The sequence below is a fragment of the Fringilla coelebs genome (assembly GCF_963513975.1).
Source record: "Fringilla coelebs genome assembly, chromosome: 15".
NCBI lineage: Eukaryota > Metazoa > Chordata > Aves > Passeriformes > Fringillidae > Fringilla > Fringilla coelebs.
In genome coordinates, this window is record NC_140041.1 from 15,763,003 (window position 1) to 15,784,858 (window position 21,856).

Genomic DNA, 21,856 nt, shown 5'->3' on the forward strand with positions numbered 1-21,856 from the left:
GTGGCCTTCGCGGCAGGACAGGCACGGGACTGTGTTGGAAGGATGACAAACGCGACTGGGAAAAACAATCTGCGGCATGGGGATGTGTGGCTCTGCTCTCCATCACCCACACCGATGGATAGGGCTGGGAATGGGGCAGGGCAGGGAACTGGGCTGCAGAGCTCCGCTGTGTCCCAATGTGCATCCCGTTTGTATCCTTCAAGGTGACAGGAGCAGTGTGGGGAGGGCACCCCATGGGCACTCGAGCCTGGTGAACCTGGCTCTACCTTGGATGGATGGATCGAAGCCCAGCGTGAGCTCAGCCTCTTTGCTCAGGGCTGAGAGCTCTGCGCGCCCCCTAAGCTGAGGATGAGAGGCAACCTGAGGGCTGGGGAAAAAGGGCAGTCCCCGAGAGCAGCTGCAGCACCCAGACGGGCAGCCTGGGCCTCGGCCCCTCGGGATTATCCCCATGCTGCATATGGCTGCCGCAGAGACCAGCCTCCAGGTGACAGTGCAGCGATAGCTCTTCCGCGCCGGGCGGATTTGCTCAGCAGTGATGGCTTCTGTCCCCTGCAGCTCGCGCCAGCGGTCCTGCCCGCACCCACCGCTCTTGTGTGTCACTAGGCTGCCCCCCGCGAGGTTTCGGGGGGATATGGAAGCACCTGGCAGGGGGATTGCGAGGTGAGGGACCTGGGAAGCAGAGGTCACCCCGACAGCAGGAGCAGCCAGCCCCGGTGCCAGGGACACCGGGCCGGTGCAGCCGCGCCTGCGGGCACGGAGCCGGGCTGTGCCCCACCCATCGCCCCTGCTCCCGCTGCTCCATCCCTGCGGTTTGAAGCCACGCAAGCCGCTTCCTGGGGGAAAGGGGGCCCCCGGCAAATCCTCCGGGCAGGATGCTCTCCGCTCCTCTCCTCCTCTGCTTCCTTCCTCTCCCTTGGCCGGGCCAGCCCTCCCCCTGCCCGCCGCGACTTCTTAACCCTTTCGCCCACGCTCCCGGCCGTGATCCAGCCCCACGGCCACGGCTTCCAGCCACCGCCCCCGGCCCTTTGTGCAGGATCCCGATGCTGCCCCCGGGGTCCGCGCTCCCCCCAGGCCCCGCCCCGGCGAACATCCGCGGCCATAGGCGACTCGCAACCAGCGCATCCTGCCCACGGCTCCCGCGGGACCCGCATGGGCCATAGCTCCCTCCGCGCTGGGGTGTGGGGCTCCCCGCCTGCTGGCCGTGACGCCATATCCCTCGGTGGGGAGCGCGGGGGAGCCCCCGGTGCGAGGCTGCGGTCCCTTAGGCATCACCGCGGCGGCGGGGAGCGGCCATGGCGGGAGCCGGGGGTGCGCATTCCCGCCGGGCGCGGGGCACCGGGCGGTTCCCGTGGGGGCACCGTGCGATCTGTGCGCGGGCACCGGGGCCTGCAGAGGGAGCCCGCAGTGCCGGGCGGTTCCGTGGCTACCGGCCTCACCGGCCATAGAGCCCCGGCGTGCACGGGGAGCGGGGCTGGGCTGGGGGTGAGCACGATGGCGGGGTGGGGGGCTGAGGGCGAACCCCGCGGTGGGGCGGCCGCAGCCGCCCGCGCTCCTCGCTGCAGCCCGCAGACAAAGCCCTGATGCGGCAGGGCCGGCCACGCTGCCCGCCGTGCCGCACATCCGGGCGGGAGCAGGAGGCAGCGGCCGGGATGCCATTTCCCTGTTCCTCTGCCGGAAGAGAAGGGCCGGAGAAGGGCCCTTCCTGCGGGCGCTCGCCATGGCACGGGCAGAGGTGACACAGCAGATGGGAAGTGCGTCTGAGGGCATCCCGCCACCTTTGCCCTGCTCCTCCCTGTGCCAGTACCCACAGGGCTGCAGGTGGATCACTGCGGGGCCCCGCTGGGACAGCGGGGTGTGGACGTGTGGACGTGCCTCGGGGGGTGCAGAGCTGCCCGGGCATCGCTGCCCAAGGAGTACAGCCCCTGCACACCAGTGTCCCATCGGGATGTGCTGTGCCATATGCCCACGGACCAAGGGCTCACAGGGGGAAACCAGGCTGGGACGTGTCCTGAAGGTGGCCCTGGCTCTCCCCGCTGAGCCTAAGAGGGGGCACTGCAAAAGGAGGGCAGCTGGTGACAGTCAGTGCCCAGGATACAGTTTCCCTGCTTGGAACAGCCCTAAACATCTCCCCAGGTCGCTCACTGGGCCTCAGACACTAGGCTCTGGGAAGACACCAGCCGTTCCTGCTCTGCACACGCCCTGCCTGCCCCTGGGGGGGTATAAATAAACCACTAGCTTTATTTTGGGAACGTGGCAGAAACGTGCGTGGCAGGTTGCTCCAATGAGAAAGGAGGAAACTTGGTTGTTGGGCCCTCTCCCAGGTGTGCCAGGCTGCGGCTCCCAGTCGATCCCTGAGAGATGGACAATGTATTTCCCCCATTCAGGTGTAAACCAAGGGATCCAGGCATGCTGGGTGATGCCCCAGCTCTCTGAAGATGGGGAGAACTGTGTGAATACTGGAAATCAGTGCCAAGTTCATTCAACACTGGAGCACAGCGCAGCCCCAGCTCCCACATGTCACCGTGGCATGTGAGCATGGAGGGAAAGGGCCTAAAATAGGTCAGGTGCCACCAGCTAAGCCCTGGGCTGGGACCTCGAAGGTACAAACATGTCACGAGCTTCCTGCCACACCACCCCACCCTCTGTGGGTGTGCTGGAGTGGAATGAACTGAACATGGCAGTCTGTCTGTGGCTGCAGCACACCTGTGAGGTGACAATGGGTCGGGGACCTTGGTGTGGCTGCTCAAGAGCAGATGCTTGGAGAAATGGTTGCTCCATCACCAGCCACAGACAGGGCAGAGGGAGTGCTTGGGCAAGACCGCAGGGGCACCAGGAAGACAGGTGCCCTCAGTGGGGCTGCCAAGGTGTGCAGGCAGGGAAGAGGCAAATCCTGAGTGCCCCGCTGGGGTGCCGGCCCGCAGCCGCTCCAGGACAGCGTTTCAGCGGGGAAAAGCTGCGCCTGCGGGGCAGCAAGGCCCGGGCAGCGGGCGCTCCCTGCCTGGGTGCGCAGAGCGGCTGCTCCGGGGCCCAGCCCGGCGGGGGGAGCGCGGCGCCAGCACGGCCGGGGGCTCCCGCACGGCCGGGACGTCGGAGGGGGGGGGGCGAAACAAAGGGCAGCGGCGGGCGGGGGGAGCGGGTCCGCCCGGGCAGCGCCGCGTCGAGCCCCGCGGCGGCACCCCGGGGGGCGGCAGCCCGGCCCTGCCCCCCGCGCGGCCCGGGCAGCACCGCCCCGGTGCCACATCCCCGCGCTGCCCCGGCTGCCCCCCGCCCCGTGCCTGCCCAGCCGTGCCGGTGCGGCGGCGGCGCGGCGCGGCGCGGCGCCCGGACCCGTGCGGCTGGCGGCGGAGACCCCGGCCCGCATCGGAGGTAGCGACGGAGCCGCCGCCCGCCGCGGGCCGGTTGCGGGGGGCGGCGGTGGCAGTCCGTCCCGGCGGAACGGGCGGGCGCGGGGCCGGTGCGCGCCGCTCGGCGGCGGGAGGGTGGGTGGGAGCGCGGCTGTCCGGGAGCGGCGGAGCCCGGCGAGGACAGCCAGGCCGCGGGCACCCGGCGCCGCTCCCCGGCGGGCGAGGCTCGGCAAGGCTCGCACGGCTCTGCACGGCAGCCCCGCGGAGGGCGACGGCCTGGCCCGCCGGTGCGCGGGAGGGCGGCGGGGGAGCGCGGCGGGGGCGCCGGGCCGGCCCGCGGGGCGCGGCGGACAATGGCAGGGGGTAACCCGAGCCCAGCGGGGGCGGGCGGCGACCCGCGCCACTCGCTCCACTGACCGCCCGCGGGCACCGGGGCCGGGAGCGGTGCCGGGCGGTGCACGGGGCCGGCGCCGCCCGGGTGCCCCGCCGGGGCGCAGGGCCTGGCCGACTCCATTTTGTTGGCGCCCGCTCCGCCGCCGTTCGCAGGCCCGCGGCCTGCCCGGCGTTGGCGGGGGGGGGAGGGAGCGGCGGGGGGGACACTGCGGGGCCGCCCCGTCCCATCCTGCCCGGTGCCCACTGCCGCCGCCTGCGATGGAGGTGCGGGCGGCGGCCCGAGGCCGCGGTACTGGGTGGGGGGATGCGGGGAGCGGGGCAGGCCGGGGCGCGCCGGGGGAGGGCAGCACTGAGCGCCCCCTCCCCACCTCCCCCTCCCGAGATGGGGGGGGCCGTCGGGGGGGGGGTGCTGGTGCGGGGGGGTGGAAGGGGGGGGCCAGGCCCGCGCGGGCGCGCGCGCGCTGATTGGCCGCGGCCGCCGAACCCCAAGAGCGGGGGCGCGCGGGGCGGGCGCGCGCCCTCGCGGGATGGCGGCGGCGGCGTCGGGCGCGCGCATGCGGGGGAGGGAGGAGGAGGGAGGCGGCGGAGCGGCGGCGGGGCCTGGCCGGGCCGGGTCGGCGCGTCTCCCCATCCGCCCGCTCCGGGGGCAGGCGCCGAGCCGCCCGCGGCACCCGCAGGTGAGCGGCGGCCCTGCGGCAGCGCTCAGCAGGACGAGCGACCCCGGCGCCGGCTGTGCCGAGCCGAGCCGGGGTGGCCGGGCCGCGGCCTGGGGCCTGTAATCCGGCGGTGGCGGAGCAGGGCCGGCGGAGCCCAACGCGGCCCCCGGGTGCGGCTGCCATTTTGCGGTGCAGGCTGGGCTGACCCCATTGTGCTGTGCCCGCAGGTGGATGCCCGCCGCCCGGCATGGAGCAGGCCTGCGAAGTGAGCCGCCGCAGCTGCCTCGTCCCCTTCGGCACCTCGCTGTCGGCCGCCGAGCCCAAGGGCGGCCCCTTCGGCGAGGCCCGCGGCCCCGAGCCGCCCGCCATGCAGCTGGCGGCCGCCAAGCCCGGCTACGGCCAGGACCCGTCGGCCTGCTACATCCCGCTGCGCCGGCTGCAGGACTTGGCTTCCATGATCAACGCCGAATACCTCGGCGGTGCCGCCGACGGCGCTGAGGCCCTGCCCGACCCTGGCTCGCCGGGCCCCCGCCTGCCCGCGGCGCAGGACCCTGCGGCCGAGGTGCCCCGCGGGGCCCGGGCCTTCCCTCTGCTCCTGCGGGACGGTGGAGAGGAGGCGCTGGAGGAGGAGGGCGCCGAGACTCCGGAGGAGGAGGAGGAGGACGACGACGACGACTACGACGACGACGACGACTACGACTACGAGGAAGAGGAGGAGGACGACGACGACGAGGAGGAGGAGGCGGCGACAGAGCCCGGCCCGCGGAGCCGCGGCCGCTCAGCTCCGCAGCGGGGCCTCGACAGCCGCCTGCAGCCGGCCGAGTCCGTGCCGGACGGCGGCCCCGGGGAGCAGCCGGAGTCCTCGGCCGCCCTGCAACTCGTAAGCACCGTCGGGGCGCGGGCGGGGGGGCCGTGGCCGCTGCCATTTTGCGGTGCGGCAGGGCCGGGCCGGGCCGGCCGCGCTGCCTCCCTCGCCCCGGCACCCCGGAGGATGGGAGCCATCTTACCGAGCGAGGGGAGCCTGCCGGGGCCAGCGCGGGCTGTCACCGCGCTCACCGCGCACCTGTGTCCCGGCGCGGCCGCCTGCGCTCCCCCCGCCGCTTTTTCTCCCGTCAGGAATAAGAGGCTTCATCCTTATGCCCAGCGACTCGCTGCGGAGTTCGGTGGAGTTTTTCCCCGTTGGAAGGGTTTTTTTTGAGCGCAGTGCAGATGAGGAGGGCAGGAGGGAGCGTTCCCGTCTCCTGCCGCTCCGGCTGAACGCTGTCAGAGGCTCTTTGTCTGGCCAGGCCTGAGGTTCCCGAGCTGTGAGACCTTGGCGGTGGCCGGGGAGAGGCCGTGTCATGGCCTGACAGACCTCACGGGCAGCAAACCTTGCCTCTTATTCAGGCGGACTTTTTTGTTTGCACTCTACACTCACAATTCCTTTAATTATAATGTAATTAATAAGAAACTGAACTGATGGAACTGTAGTAGGAGTTTTGAAAGGAGATAGATGCATTTAGTAATTTTTTGGTGTAATTTGCTTTTGAATCCAAGTATGAGATGTTTCTCAGTTTAACCTTTTATTTGCAGCAGAAATATACATATATATGTATATTTCCTTCAGTTTTCGGTTGTTTTGGGTTTTTCTTGTATATTTCTTCAATATGTTTTTCAACCTCAAGGTTCCCTGCTGGAGGTTACTCTGGACTTTAAATATTGATGATTTGCAGGGTTTGAAGATTAGCTCGTTTGATAGGACTAATACCGAAACCATTTCACTCTCTAATTTCAGTAGATCCGCTGATGCCGGACAGATCGTGTTGGTGCGTGCAGTGCTTGGGAGGCAGGATTGTGTTCCTTTGGGAACACTCAGTGTTCCTGTTGCGTGCTCTGGGAGGTGGGCAGCCCTTGTCACAGAGTGCCCGTGCAAGGGGTGATTTCAGGAAGATGCTGACAGCAGCTTAATTTGTTTATGGAACAGTTTATGCTCTTCAGCGTTCCTTGGGAAGAATCCCTCGGTCTCTGTAGTGAGAGGCTGCTGTGGGTCTGAAGTTTGTGCATCTCTTCAGCTTTGTTTTGCAGAGGAAAGCGGGGATCTCTCGCAGACATGTGCTCGGTGATGCAGTTGTGGGAGGGTCTCACTTTGTAAACAGAAGCTTGCAGAGGTACTTTCACAACAGTTGCCTTTACAACGTGCTCCACGGAACTGCAGCTGGTAGAGTGACAGAACCGTCCCAGTGACTGATCCTGTTATTTGAATATGCAACGAGGGTTGAGTTTTCAGTGAAACTGCCTTACCTGTGTGCTGTAGTTAGCCTTGCTGGGTTGTTCTGGTGACTTGAAAGCACAGCTGCATTCCTAAAAAAATGCAAAAAAGAAAAGCATTTTTTAGGCAGCCTGGGATACTACTTTCCCTAAGTCTTGCATTCTTTCTTCAGTAAGTAAATGCATGTTGTCTGAGTGGTCCTTCACTTTAGCCCCACTGCTTGTGGAATGGGAAAAGACAGGGCTAGGTGCCAAGTTACCTCTGAGGCAATTTAAATATTTTAATGGTTGAACATGACATAGTAGCTAGAAATATCCAGGTTTGCTCTTCAGGTCATGTATTCATTTAGGTATTTAATGCCAGTCTCATCTGTGTTTGGTAACTGGAATAAATTTTTTTTTGAGAACTTGCTAAACTTAAAACAAAAACCCATCACAAAAAACATCACGAATCCCTGGGAGTTCTGCACAGCTGTTTTGTCATAGTTGGGCTACTCTTAACAGGTATCAGCTTTAGGCTGCTTGTTGATGGGGCTCCTCCACTTTGCAGCATGACTGTCTCAGAGCTTTTATTTTTGAAGCTCATGGCTCTGAGTGTGCCACTGCTGCTCAAACTTCCTGTTTTGCCAAGAGGGAAGTGTGTGTGTGTGTATCTCCGATGTCTGTGTCTGCCCCTTGTTAGAATAGATACTTGCCTTGAAAAGGCAGAAATGTCAAGAGTGCTTGGAGCAGAAGGGCCAGAATTTGGTTTAGTCTTAAGTGAGATGCAAAGTCCAGCGCTTAAGTACTGCCTCTGGGCAGGAGGGGTGGTGGCAGGTATTGTTTTGCATGGGGATTTGTTAATAGCCCTGGCATCCGCTGCTCTCAGACATTTCCCCAAACAGGGCTCAGGTACCATTCAGTTGTAAAGAGAGATGTGCATATTCCGAACTAAAACTATTTTAAGTGCCACATTAATCTTCCCTTAAGGCTGTCTGAAGTTTCCAGCAGCTCCTGACAGATTGTGTGTTGTGGAGAAGGAAATGATAGCATCAATTCTTGGGTCTTGTTCTCCAGAGGTGCTGATGCAGTGACTGCTGGCAGCTGCTGTCTTGCTGCCTTGGTGCACATGGTGGGCTATGGCCATTTTAATTTAAATGGGTGGTTGTTCTTGGATATCTCTGTTCTTTGCCATCCTGATGTGAGTTTGTCTGTAGTGCTCTCCTGGCATTACCAAGTTGCAGAGGCCCTGGGCAGCATTATGTATGTGAGTCCAGACTCCAGTGCTGGGGAGGGTGGGTACAGCCACTGAAGGTCTGAGTGCCATAGGTATTGCTTGAATTTAGATATTGCTTGAATTTAGATGCTGAGGAATAGGAGCAAGGTGGACTTGTTTCTTGCAGAACTGTCATGGAAAATTTGCTCTTCTCATGTAACTTTTGGTGCCTTAATACTTCAGTTTGTTGGCTTGTTGGTTTTTAGTTAGTACACATGAACTATGTTTGAATCATTCAATTTGCAGAGTTGAGCATTTGAGGAAGAAGAGAATTCTTGGATTCAGGTACATCTGGGCCACTCCTGTGCTGTGTATACATTTTGCATTCTCAAGCTGTTTTCTCCATGAGACCCTGATGGTTTCAGACTTCAGGATGTGCAGAGGCTTGCATGAGGCTCAGCGTTGCTTTCATTATCATTTCCTTGTTGTCCATTCCCACGATGCAGGACTGTAATGTTCGGGTAATGACAGTGAGGAAGTGAGGCACTGGGAAATTAAGAGCCAGATGTTTTATCCCTAAGAATTGCTGCTTCCAGAGGATGGGTGTGAGGAATGAGTAAGGCATGTGTGTAAGGCTCCAGGAGGGTTTTTGCTTTACCAGAATCACACTGTTTGCACTGTGTTAGAAGTACTGAAGGCCAGCAGAGTCCTCTCTGGAATTAATCCATTATGACCTTGAGTTGTGTTCTAATCTGCAGCTGTGGGAGGGTACTTTCATTATAGAGTCTTGGTGTTGCCTGTGTGAGAGTTACTCTGGTGCTTGGTCTATTAACTGATGTGTCTGGTGCCATTTCTCTCTCTGCTAAAAATAAAATGAAGGAACTAAAGCCACGTGATCCTCACTACTCCTGTAAACGTTTCTGAAGGAATCTCCTACTACAGACTGTTGATCTGAGGTGTAACTAACTACTGATAACATATCCCTGAGATACAGTAGATATGGCGGTGGTTTGTGGTGGTTTGTTTTAGCAGGGAATGTAAATTTCCTTGCTTAGTTGACATCCTCCTGGTGAGGAGATGAATTCTGTTCGGCTCTCAGTGATTCCTGCAAGCATCATCTGCTCTGTGCATCTGGAGAGAACCGGGTCTTTGTGTGCTACTGTCCCCATGCCTGTGATCTGGCACACATCCCCCCTTTGCCACTAGGATTTACACTGTTTGGAAGATGGTATTATTTCACAGAAAAGAGCCTGTAGCTTGATCTTGCCTTGCTGTGCAGCCTGATGGCACCCACCAGGCCTTGTACTGAAGGGCATTCCTGTTTCAAATAGCTCTAAACTTACCTATAAAGGACTTCAGCCATGGTGAGTGTCCAGAAGAATGGGAATTTCCACCATGAGGGCCCTGTCCTCTCCTGTGTTATTGCTTAACCATTAAAATTTTAAGGTCATTAATGACTTCATGCTTTCACGGTGTGGTGATGCTGCATTGCCACTTGGTCATGGTGGAGGTGTGAGTGGGAGGATGTTAGGAGCTGTCATAACAGAACCTGCAGTGTGTGAGGGTGTGAGAGCAGCTCATTCTGAGGGTTCTGAACAGTCTGTAGGATCCAGAGCTCTCCTGCACAGCAGGTTGGACCCTGAAAGCGTTTTATCATAGCATGTATTTGGCTGAGATGGCCCTTCCTCTCCTTGTTTTATTGTATCTGTTTTCTGATTGCTGATTAGGTGTGAAATACCTGTTTGTGTACGATGTGTTACAGGAAATGACTTGGTTTCTCTAGAAAATACCTGGTGTGCAGTGTGAAATTTGAATGACTGATGCCTTTGCGGTTCATGTTCTGAAGCTGAACCTGCCTGTTTGCAAATAGCAAAACCAGAGGTATTTTCTTGCAGATTGGACAGTTTTGAAAGTGGTTTTACTGGATGTAGTGACAGAAACCTCTGTGTAATTTCTGCTTTCCAAATTTAAAACTTTTTTTAAAACTTCAGCAGGAGAAAAGTTGTTCCAGCAATGTCCTGGTTAATATACTGTTTGCAGTTGTAAGTCAGGCAATAGTAGCAATTAAATTGGCTTTTGCAGGTGGTTTTTTGGGCTGGATGCTGCTTCTCAGACTCTGCTAAATGACTATATGTGCTGGTGATTTGTTTTGGAAGAGTGTGTCTCCCACAACTTGAACCTTTTTTCTTTAATGATTCTTAGGTTGTTGAGGGTAGTGATTCAAGTTTTACTGTTAGAACTCCTCCTCAAGCCTTGGTAAAATGAAAATCAATGATAGTGGCTCAGTTTGATGCTATAGCAGTTACCTTTGACTTCAGAGCAGCATATTCTGCATGAAGTCATGGATTTGTTCATTGCCTCTTGCAATGTAGCAGCTTCGTGTTATGCCTTGTTACACTCTTGTTCCCAGAAGTGGGGTTAAACTCTGTGATGTACAACAATTATTAAATGGGTTTAAAAAAAAATTTCCCCAAGTTAACAAATCTGTAGCTCACTCAAGAGGTGAACTCTAAATCTGGTCAACAAGCTACTTAAGCCCCAAGAAAAAACAGTATTCTCTAAGATATAATTGAGATTGTATTAAAAATATATTTGTAGCTCAGAAATTTGTGTTATGGATGATGGTCAATTTTCAGTGCAGTTGCTTGGAATATACTTCTCCTTTTCTTGCCTGTAACTGACAGTTTATGTATAGTATTTTTATTGCTTTTCAGTTATTTGCTCTGGCATTTAGAAAGACAAAGGGAATAGAAGCATCAGAAAGAAGAAATCAGGCAGGGGGTTGTCCTAGGAGTTAAAAAACTCAGCAGTTTGGGTGAATGCCACTTTTAGTACCAAAAAACTATGACCTATGTTTTGTTCTGTCTGCACAGAGCCATCTGGTGAAGAATGTTAACATGGGGGAGTTTGTCATGGCTGCAGAGCTGTGGTGCCATGCTGAGGAAAAGTGTGAGGTGGAAAGTTTGGAGCCCCACTGCAGTCCTGGCTAGGAGCACAGGCATTGCTTTAGCTGATCTGAGTGGGTGCTCCTGACCCCAGTGCCAAGGACAGGGGAAGATGCTGCCATGTGCTGGAGTAGGTGCCAGCTGAAGTGCTCTGTTCTCATTACATTAGAAATCTGGTTCCAGTGTGGTTGCTCACAGTAGCTCTGTGTGTGACAGAGATAAAGATGGCCTGGGTGTGCATCCATCTCTTTTGTGTCCAAAAGCATTGATGAAGCCCAGAGGAGTTTCAGCAGTGTGTCTTGCCTCTACTGAAGGATGGTAAAACACTTGTTAAAATTGACATGCTTACTCTTCGTGGTTATCATTGAGATTTATCTCACACAGTTCTTTGGAAAAATGGCAAAGAAGTTGGGAGAAAAGTCACTTTATGTATCACTTATTTCCCTCTCAAGGACAGGCTGGTGCTGTTTGGTGCCTTCACTGCTGTCTCTAGCACAACCAGAGCAGAAGGGCTGTGCTAAGTTGTCCCAACTCATTGCCTGGACTGGTTGTAGGCTTGGCAGTGATGGAGCTGCACAATCCACAGGTGAATGAATGGCTTTTCCAGCAGCCAGCAGCATCCCTGCTGTCTCTGTGGGGCTGAGGTGCTACTGGGGTTCTGGGTGAAGAGCAGGGCTGCAGGTGGAAGGGACACCACATGAGTGGCATCAGGGAGGGGACAGTTTTGGGAGCCCTGTTGGTGGCTGAATCACAGAGAAAGGGTAGCACATCTTTAGTCCTGGAGGCTTCCCCTGTGTTTTCCCATCCTCCTCCTCATGGAGTAGGCCACTGGGGTAGGAAGGTTGGCAAGAAAAGTTTCGAGTGAGTTCTTAGTAGGGAGCTTGTTCTGTTGGTCACGTGCAGTAATTGGGACAGATGTGGATGCTGCTGGAGATAGCACATCCCACTGCTGGGCTCTTCAGGAAAAAACAGTTTTACAGTAAAATAATTATACAATAAAATAACAGAGTAATTTGTTTTAACCTTCAGACACTCATCAGAAGTAATGCACTGGGACTCCTTTTATGTATTCAGGCATTGACTTTGCATGTGAGACACCAGAAGTGTTGAGTTGGGTGGAGCAATTCAAGTGTTCCATCCAAGCCAGAGGATGGAATGCCTTTTGGTGTGGTATTCTTTAGGAAAAAGTGAACAGTAAATTTCCTGCATAGTAGCATCTCAGCACACTGGAAACTGCCAGTTTCTTTTTCTGCTCCTGTAGTGCCTGCAGTGCTGAGCGTGCAGGGAGGCTCTCACCCTCAGCCCTGCTTGAAGCTTCCATGTTCCACTTGTTTTGGAGGAGTGTGTTCATGACTTTTCCCTCCCATTGTTGATGGAAAGATAGAAACCGGCTGTTGCCTCACAAGAAGGGTGAGGAGCAGAGTGGTTATCACCCTTTTAATAGTTCCTCCCCTTGCCCTGATATTACTTTGTTGTTTGGTTTTCCCCAAGCACCTGTTCAGACTTCCTACTGTTCTGGCTAATGTGGTGACCGCCTGCAAATTTCTAAATAACAGGAGTAAAACAAGTCAGGTTCTTCTTGATTCTAGTTGGCAGTCCTCTCACAGTGTGTTCACAATGTTTAGGAAGCTGGATTCATCACAGAAAGATTTGGAAACCTCTTGAAAGCATAAGTTAGTAGTACCTGCTGTCTGAAGTATGAACCTTCCTCAGGTCATGGCTTTGTGTGGATATAAGAAGAAATAAATAAGAGAAAATAAGTAAGAAATAAATAAGCACAAGATAAATTTATTGCCTTGCTAGTGTTCAAAAATTCTGATTTCAATTTTAGTAGGAATTCAGAAAAAGCAGTCAAAGTTTTAAGTGCAAATTCAAGCTTAATTTTATATTAGAAATTTTGTTTCTTTTGGAAAAATGGTGTTGTTGGGTAGGGGGACTTACGTGCTGAAATGCCACCTCATTTTCAGGAGGTTTGGTTTTGTGTAAGAGGCATCTTTTTATTTGGACTAGCCAAGTGGGATTATCCCTTCCATTCTTGTAGGTAAATGAAAACTTCTGCAGAAAATGAGATTTGTAATCCCCCCCTTAAATGTTTGTTGCTTTTAAAGAATCCCATGGACTTAAACCAAAACAAGCAACAAGCCAGTTAATTTTATTTAAATCAACCCACTCACACTTTCTAGCTGTTGAGGTTTTAGTGCAGTGTTCACTCTTTGCACTGTACATGTTGTTCTCTAGTTCTGCTTCATTCTGGTTACAGCTTAAGCTGTAATGAATAGAACATACATATATAAATTAGAATAGCCAAGTTTCATTTTGCACAGTTTGAATCTGTTTTTCATTTCATGGATTCAGAAACTTAATGTCTGAAAAATGGGCGCTGTGTTTATCCAATGTCTTGCTTGTGAGCAATTTGATAATACATAGAGGAGCACAAAAGTAAGGCTGAAAAGGAGACAAATCTGATGACCTGGTTTCAGTTTGTGGTTTTTTTGCTTGTTCTCTGACATAAGAAGATATTTGTGGGTAATTGTTCTTTGTGAGAATTTGCAGAGTTTTGGTAATGCCAGCAGTTCCTCACTTGCTGAAACAATTAGTGCTGATTAAAAGAGCCAGATTTAAAGAGAATGTGGTTTATCATTTAAAATGTGTGCAGATAAGCAAGTATGAGAGTCTGTCCTCTGCTTGAGGCTCCTGGAAGTGGTCTGAAGTCTTCTGTGTTCTCTCCACTGGGGATCTGGATGAGATCACACCCCTTCTCTCCCACTTCCTCCTCTTGCCTCCCTCAAACCTTGCTGTCAGGTGCATTTCTGGTAGGGTGCTGAAATGCCAAAGCTTTCTCTTTCACTGCTCTTCCATCCAATCCCTAAGGAAAACTCTCCCCACTGAGTGAAACAGGGATGCTGTTACCCAGTTATCTTGGAGACTGAAACTTTGTGTTCTCTCATCAATAAATTCTTTATTTAATATCTGTATGTGAATAACTCCTGAACTTGATAGAAATGCTTCAGGATGTAGGAATTACTCAAAGTAGTTCAATCTGCTCCCTTAATTTTAACCTTTCAGGGTGGTTCATATGTACATATGGATCCTGAAAAACTTCGGCACCCTGGAAGACGGTAGTAAAAACTGGCCAAAGACAGCAAATAACCTGTAAGCATGTTGGTAACAGAAGTTTGGTCTCTGTATTTTTTGCTAGTGAATATTTGATTAGTCAGTATTTAACACTTCTGGATGATAATGATCCCAGATAAGAGGTACTGTACTTTCTCAGACATTAATGTAGGTCAGATGCCTGTTTGCTTTTTGCTGCAGTGCTGAAGAGGACTGGAGCAGTTGGGATGAAGAGCATGTCCCCAGGTCCCCAGCAGCACAGGCTGCCCATGGGCTTCCAGCTGCTCTGTTTGATTTGAAGCTTGCCATAAAGTGCCAGTGTGATTATTACTCTGGTTTCTTCAGATATGCCATTGTGTGCCGTGGTTTGGGTGGGGGTTTTGCCCCTATGGGCTCCAGTTGGGCCTGCTCCTTTCCCTGTGCAGGGATTGATTCCTCTAAGTTTTGTCACAGGGAGTGCAGGGTCAGCATTGCAATCTGTAAAGGCTTAAAGCTCCTGTGCTTGGTAATGGTACTTTGTATGGAGGAAACTTTGGTGATATCTCTGCCTGCTTTTGTTCAAGTATTTCTTAAGCTATCAAGCACATACAATTTATTCTCTCTCAATTTTTTGTTTTTTTTTTTTTTCAACCAATTTGGTTTTGATTTCAGAAAATGTTCTTTAAAACATGAATCTTTGCTAATGAGAATTAATATTTCTGGCTTCCATCACAAGCAGTTACTAATTTTGCTTTTTTGTTGTTCTTAGTCTCCTCCTTTTTACCTTTTCATGCAGCGTTCCCAAGCAAAGGTTATTTCCCAATTCCTCTCTTTCCTTCTCTCTGTGTCTGTTCATTTCTCAGTGCACAAGCAGTTGGGGCTGAGTGAAGTAATGAACCATGGATCGCTCAGACTTCTTTCCATTCTCCCTTCATTAAGAGCAGTACAGAGGTGGGAGTTGACCTTTTAACTATCTGTCAGCAGCAGTCACTGTATGGGAATTGCATCCATTGCTGCTTGGTTTCTATGACCAGAGTTAAAGGATCTGGATCCCTTGGGACAGGAGCTGTATGGACAGCTCAGTGCTGAGGTTAAAACTGCTCCACTTTGTCTTAAACTCTGCTAACTCAGTGAGGTTGGGCAGTAGCTGAAGAGAAGTTCCATCTCCTGAAGATTCTTGGGGTAGCTTTAGCAGTGCCCTTCCAGGCTTGTTCTGGAATTATTTTAATAGGGAAAACTTGCCCCAGTTGCTGCCTCTCCTTTGTGAGGGCAGAGGGTGAATAACCTGTTCTACTGAAATGGCAGGAGCTGGGAGTGGCCTGTCCTAGGCACGGGGCACCTGTGACACCATCTGTGGGGTTGTTTGTGTTAGTGGATAACTTCTTTACAGAATCACAGAATCGTTTGGGTTCAAAGGGGCCTTAAAGACAATGTAGTTCCAATGCCCTGCCATGGGCAGGGACACCTTCTGGTCGATGAGATTGCTCAGAACTCCATCTAGCCTGACCTTGGGCACTTCCAGGGATCCGGGGGCAGCCACAGCATCTCTGGGCTACCTGTACCAGAGCCTCACTACCTTCACGTGGAAGAATTTCTTCCTCACATTTAATCGAAACCTACTCACAGGTTATGGCCATTCCCCCTCCCCTTGTCCTGTCACTCTGTGTCGTTGTAAGTCCCTCTCCAGCAGACTGTCAGGCCCAGCCTATCCAGACCCCTTCTAATGTCATCTTTCCCTCAAGTTCATTTTGGTGGGGTTTATTTCTGGTAAAAAAGCGGTTGATCTTGAGCCAGTTCAGCCATGTCTGGCATTAGTGGCTCATAGGAATTAGATGGGCTTCTTATCATCTCGTCCTGTTAAAAGAAAATAACGATCACCAAACTTAAAGGCATAAAAGGTGGTGGTGGGGGCAGGCTGTGGACTGATCCTCAGCAAGCTTCCAATTCTAAGTAATAAGAAGTAGGTATTGGGAACAACTTTATCCTGGGCATAGATGGCATGCAGGGAGAAGCACGAGAGTTGCTGGCTTGGGAATGAGAAGTTTGAAGAGAGACTGGAAGTTTATGGGGTAGAGTTGTTGCTGTTTCTGCCCCTGGCAGTGATGTTTGGGCCAGCTCATGTGTGGGGTGTGACTTACCTGCAGCTACCAGTGTGGTGAGATCGGCTCGGGAGATATCCCTATCCCATGCTGCTGCTGCAGGGCCCTGGGCAGGTATCTGCTCTACACTCAGAGGAAAAGGTTATTAGTGTCATTGTTTACACTCTGTTGGTTAATTACCCTTTGGATGTGGCCACCTCCTTTTATTTTCATCCTTGGATTTGATTCTGTTCAGTTCGTGCCTGAAACAGGCTTGGCAGGATCTTCCTCCATTATTTTTGGGGGATCAGTGGCTTCTTTCTTGCTTTTCTTCATCGTCCTTATACACAGTCTCTTTTGCTGCCCCAGCCTTTCTGCAAAACATGTTCTGTCCCTGGCTTCATTGAATAACATTGTTTATCATTAAGTCAGGAATAAACTGTAATAGGGCTTTCTTGGCCAAGCATTTCCACGATGGCTTTCCAAAGCAGGTCTGAATTGGGAGCGTGCAGGGCTACAATGGCTGCAGATCAGTGCTTGGACAGATGTCTCTGGGGATATATGAAATTGCAAATTTGAAATTGCCTGTAACAGCAGACATATCTCTGCCCCTCTGTGTGCAGTTCAGTCTTGCTGTCGCTCTTCCAAGGTGGTCACATCGCTGGTCACGCTGTTGGGGCACGTGGGGTGTCTGCAGCTGCGTCTCCAGCTGCACTGGAGAGGCTGGTGCTGCTCTGATTTTTATTCAGAGATGTCCAGTGCTGCAGGAAAGGTGCACGCTGTGGCTGTCAGCATTGTCTGTGTCTGTGGACTTCTGCTTTGTGCCACTTGGTCCAGCAAGATGAATGGATTGAACAACAGCTTCCAGTGACAGAGCCAAGAGTGTTTACTGATTAAGGGTTATTTTTTCCACTTTTTAATGATGTGGTTATTTTCAAAGGAGGAAGATTAGTGACAGACAGTTGAGCACTGACAGTATGTTTAGCAAAATAAAATCACTTGGAATTTTAAGCTTTCTTTGCTTGATATGTTTCGTTATTTGCTGTATGGTGAGAATTTCAGGAGGGTAGAGATACTTGGCTTTCAAATAGAAAGCCTCCTTCCCATGAAGCTGAGCACCAACGTTTGGTGTTTCACTTAGTGAATTGCAGACTGGTGTGTTTGGTTGGCATAGTACAAATTCAAGAGGTGACTTTGCAGGTGGCTTTTGTGTCATCCTGCTGCTGAATCTTGGCTTGTGATCCCTTCCACAGTGATCATTTGGGGTCTTTGGTAGAGAGGATTTGATCAAAAACATCTGCAAGCTACAGTCTTGTTTCGTCCAAAAATAGCACAGAGTGATCTGAAATGCTGCATATCATCGAGTTTAGGCTGTAGCTTGTCTCATCTGAACAGCAAATGATTGCCAAACGTTTGATAACAGAGTGGACAGTGCTGACTCTCTTGAGGAGAACATCAGACAATACAAAACTTTGTTGTTCCTCATCAATGGAAAAGGCCCTGTCCTTTCCCTCCTCACTAAGCAAGGCTCTTACCTGGTTTAATTTCTTCAGTGTATCTCCACTGGGTTACAGCATGGATTTTACCCAATCTACCTCACAAATTTTCTTGTTATTTAAATACTTGAATATTTCCATGCTCTGAAGGTGAACAGTGCTGTGATCAGATGTATGGGACTACATCTGAAGTTTATTTTTTTAAAAAACTTTGCCTTTCATAGCTCACAGAAAAGTCACTGTTACTGCAGGGCTGAATTTTTGGTCATCAGGATGTATCAGCAGTTTAATCTTAGCATAGTAAATACTAATTTTTATAGGAGTGAAATTTGTTGTATTCTGACATAAGAAATATATGCTTTGGGGATATAATTTTTCTATCATGCTGCAGAGTTTAAAGGAGAGACTTAACTGTACCTGGAAAGGACAATAATTGCAGCTTTTGCTCCTCTGCTGTTGGCTATTCAGTGTTACACATTTTGAAAGTCTCTAGTAGATTTTTTCCCCGTGTGAAGAAAAAAATGTTAAGGCATCTCTGGCAGGTTGGTGGGATTTAGGGAGACTAGAGAGGAAAACTATGCAAGACAGTGACCTGTTGCAGTGCATCCTGTCACGAGGCTTCCTCATCTGCCTCTGTGACCCGCTGGTGTGGACTTTGTGGTGGGTGATGGTGAGTCCAACACCTGACTGCTAATGCTGGGGAAATGAGAGAGGAAACTGGGCAGGAATGAGAATAGCTGCTGACTTCTTAGAAAGAGGTTTAGGCATTGTCTGAATAGTTTCTTGAAAGCCACCTTTTCACTCGGCTGGAGTGTTGGAGGTTGACAAAGAGTTGATTTAAATGCAGACTTGCCTAAGGGCAGGGGCTGTGGGTGTCGTTCAGGTGGATCAATATGAATGGCTCTGGCAAACCTCCAGTGAGGTTTTACTGCTCTGTCCAGTGCCTGTGCTCAGGTTACAGTTGTCAGTAAGATGCACATCTGTTGTATGTGTATGCACAGCGTCGGAGATAATCGGCTGGGATATACATGTGCCCCTCAAAGCCCAGGCTGGAAATCTAAAAGAAATTTGAGGCCAAAGTCACATTTATAAGCTCAAGTGGGGGAAACAGACTAAAAAAAAGAAGGGGTTTGCATCTTAAACTGCATCTGCATTTTAAAAGCAACAGCTGAGGCAGCACCTCTGGTCCTGTGCTCACAGATACAGCTGGAGACACAGAGGGTGCAGCAAAGCACTGGCAAAGAGAGGGGCTGCAGCCCCCTGCCCGGTGCTGTTCACATTCTCTGTTCCTGAACTGCTCAGCAATAAGTTATTGTGTGGCTTTTGATGAGTGAGTGAGAAGAATTTCAGTAATGTAGTCTGTAACATCATTACGTGCTTTTTTTCATGGGTCAGGGTTTATTCTTTTGTGTTTTCTTTAACCACATGAAGAAGACTCATAAAACTCAATGAGAAACGGAATATACCTTTTATTAGAGAGGTCTGTTGTGTTTTAGTTGCTGGGATGTTGAACTGGGTATGGCAAGAGACGTGCCTGGAGCAGGGTGGTTAGCAGGATGGAGAAGTGAAGCAGAAAGGTGTGTGTTTGTGCTGTAACAACTTCATTGAGGAGCATTACTGGCAGGAAGAATACCTGGGGTGCTTCTTGGAGCTCTTAAAATGCTGAACCCACCTGGGACATGTTGGCGGGTGCTGCTAAACAGGCAGGATACCCCACAGCTGGGTACGGGGACCTTGTATCCTGTGAAAACCTATTGTATCTCGTCTTGGCTCAAATATTCACAACACCAAAGCTCCTGGATCCTCTCCTTGGCAGAGGTCCTGCTGGTAAAGCACATGCAGCCAGAGAGGATTCGTGTTTTGCAGACAGCGCGGGACCTGCTCTCAGCTCCTGGGCAGTGACACAGAAATGGCATTAAACATTTTAGGGTTTGTGTATTGAAAGATTTCGGTGTTCTTGTGGCTGCTGCAAAGCCCTGAGAAGCTGAGTGGATTTGGGTGACTGTGTCTGCAGGGTTGATACTTGTGAGCAGCTTTTGGAGATAGGCAAGGTCAGTGTTGTGTCTGTGTCCTAGAAGGGGGGCCTGCTGTTAAACTCCCTTTCTGCTCCGTAGTTATGGAGCAAAGCAACACCAGATCTGCTCATACAAACTAAACATCAGTATATAAATTTTTTTGTGATTGTCCCTTTCTTTGGTTTCAAATATTTTCTGGTGAAGCTTTTTCCTGCGCACATGTGAAAAGCAGGAAAGTTACTAACTTGTAGATACCAACATTTTTTATTTATTTATTTTTTTCCCCCCAGTTGATAAACACTTGCTGTTCTTATCACCTTTTAGTCAGGAAAATTTCACTGTCTCTTACTGCTACTTTTTCCATATGTTGCAACCTTTGAAATTAACAAACTGATGTTGGTGAAATAATGGGGTCTAGTAGTGACTCTAAATATTTACCTGTTGAAATGTGTGAAGTTTGAGTACAGTCATTTACCAGAGGTCACGTTGCATACTAAAAAAATAACAAAAACCTTCTCAAATCCTCTTATTGTTTTGTTCTTGCAGAAGAATGGGGAGAACCATTGTGTTCTTTGAAGGTGTAGGAGCCACTAAGTAAAATCAGGATTTGCTTTTTAATGTAAATGTCTCTGCTGTCCCGTGTAATCTGCGCACAGGGGGGGAGGCAAATCTCTTCAAAAGCATCTGGAGCTTTAGTGATTTCTTGTGTTCTGGTTTTTCCCCAAAGATCCGAGCCAAGAAGAAACCTCCAGTGAAGTATGAAGTTGGGGATCTTGTTTGGGCCAAGTTCAACAGACGCCCATGGTGGCCATGCACAATTTGTCATGACCCAGTGCTGGACTGTCACTCAAAAATGAAAGGTACTGTATCTACTCAGACCACAAAGTGAGGGTGTTGTGTATGGCAGGATGCTGCAGTTTTAAATTAATTTTAAAAGCATTTCTGGCCTTTGAAAGGTGTGAAGAAATAGACTCTGCTGTGGAAAACAAGACCTGGATCCATAAAGTAGCTTAATGAGGGAGGTGGCAGGAAGAAGGGGCTGGGGGTGATGAAGTGGCACAGATAGCTGTTGGACATTTAGGTTTTTCTTCCCAGACTTTAGGAAGGACAGATAGCTGGGCTAAGCTTAGGGCAGTGCAGAAGAAAGAGCAGCCTCTCAGAAAAGTTATGCAGAGAAAAAGGAGATGGATCAGAGAGGTGGAACAGGTGAGGAAGCAGAGCTGGGAAGATTGGAGTGTGTGAGGACACAGAGAGTTGTTCTTGGAGAAGGGGAGGCTAGAGAGGCTGAGGAGGGGAGTGTGGGGTAGTGCAGCATAGCTGCTAAGTGCCTGAGGGTGTGACGGGAGCATTTGCATGGAAGTGAAATTTTTCGGTCTTGTTTGGCACAAAAAAATAAGGGGTTGTTGGTAGGGAAATTCTGGAAAAACCAAGAGATGGAGCCACATATGTGAATGTTTAGTGTGAGTGAGATATAGTGTGAGTGAGATGAGTGCGAGGAGGAGAGATGGGCATGGGCAAATATAACAGAGCTGTGTGTGCTTGACCACAGGAGAGAGCCAGGAAGGGAGAAAGAGAGTCTTGAAAGATCAAGACAGAGGTAGGTGAGTGATGGAGAGAACAAAAGGGAAATGAGGAATTGTTTGCTTTTAGTATCATACCAGATGCCATGGGGAGACTGCCGCAAACAGAAAGGTTTATTTGTTCCTGGTTTCCTCTTCTGATTATTTTTGTTCTCTGGGCAACTAGAAACCCCTTGAACTGGTGTCCTCTGCCACTGAGAGCTCTAGACTGGTGAGATTGCCACTCACTACTGTATTTGTCTCCAGGTTTTGTGGCCCTTGCCAGCCTAAGCACAGCAAGTGCTGTGCATGAGTGGAGTTCTTTTTGAGTGGCCATCAGCTCAGAGCCACTGCTGTTTCTCTAGACATGAAGTAGCTTTTCCTACGTGGCGCTCACATCATCCCCGAGCCTGGTTGCTGAAGTCTTCTTTCTTCACCTCCCCCTTCATCTTTTGGGGAGGCATTTATCCTGATTCTAGAGAATAGTGAATGTGCTATTGTAAATAGTCTATTTCCAGCTCTCAAGATCCTGTCAAAGATGTTTCCAGAAGATATGCTGATATATATTGTCCCCCCACATCTCCAGCCACATGATGGACTCTCCCATCATTGTTTTATCTGCGTTCAGACCAGTGGAGCTCAGGGGAAAATGGTATTTTCCAGCTGTGGCTGTATGTAATCTGCTTGTTCTCCCTTCCCAATGCCAAGGTGGCAAAGCAGGTGGATCTGAACTCTGGCCCTTTGGGCAGGAGGAGCTGGGCTCTGTGTGCACTGTAGGAAGCACAGTCCTACTGCCTTGCCTCTCCTGTTGCCAAGGGAACAAGCCCTTCAAAAC

General features: G+C 51.4%; 1 protein-coding gene across 4 annotated transcripts in view; it reads left to right on the forward strand.

Moving 5' to 3' along the window:
* Positions 1 to 4,292: 4,292 nt before the first annotated feature.
* The window catches only part of NSD1 (nuclear receptor binding SET domain protein 1), a 59,609-nt gene continuing 42,045 nt past the window's right edge, over positions 4,293 to 21,856 (forward strand). For 3 of the 4 annotated variants that reach the window (XM_084216143.1, XM_084216144.1, XM_084216145.1), the window contains exons 1-2: positions 4,312 to 5,273; positions 20,190 to 20,322. In XM_084216143.1, coding sequence (XP_084072269.1) covers positions 4,641 to 5,273; positions 20,190 to 20,322 — 766 coding nt within the window. In that variant the 5' untranslated portion in view covers positions 4,312 to 4,640. Of the gene's footprint in view, positions 5,274 to 20,189; positions 20,323 to 21,856 lie in introns of all 4 variants that reach the window. The other variant, XM_084216142.1, reaches the window with a different exon arrangement.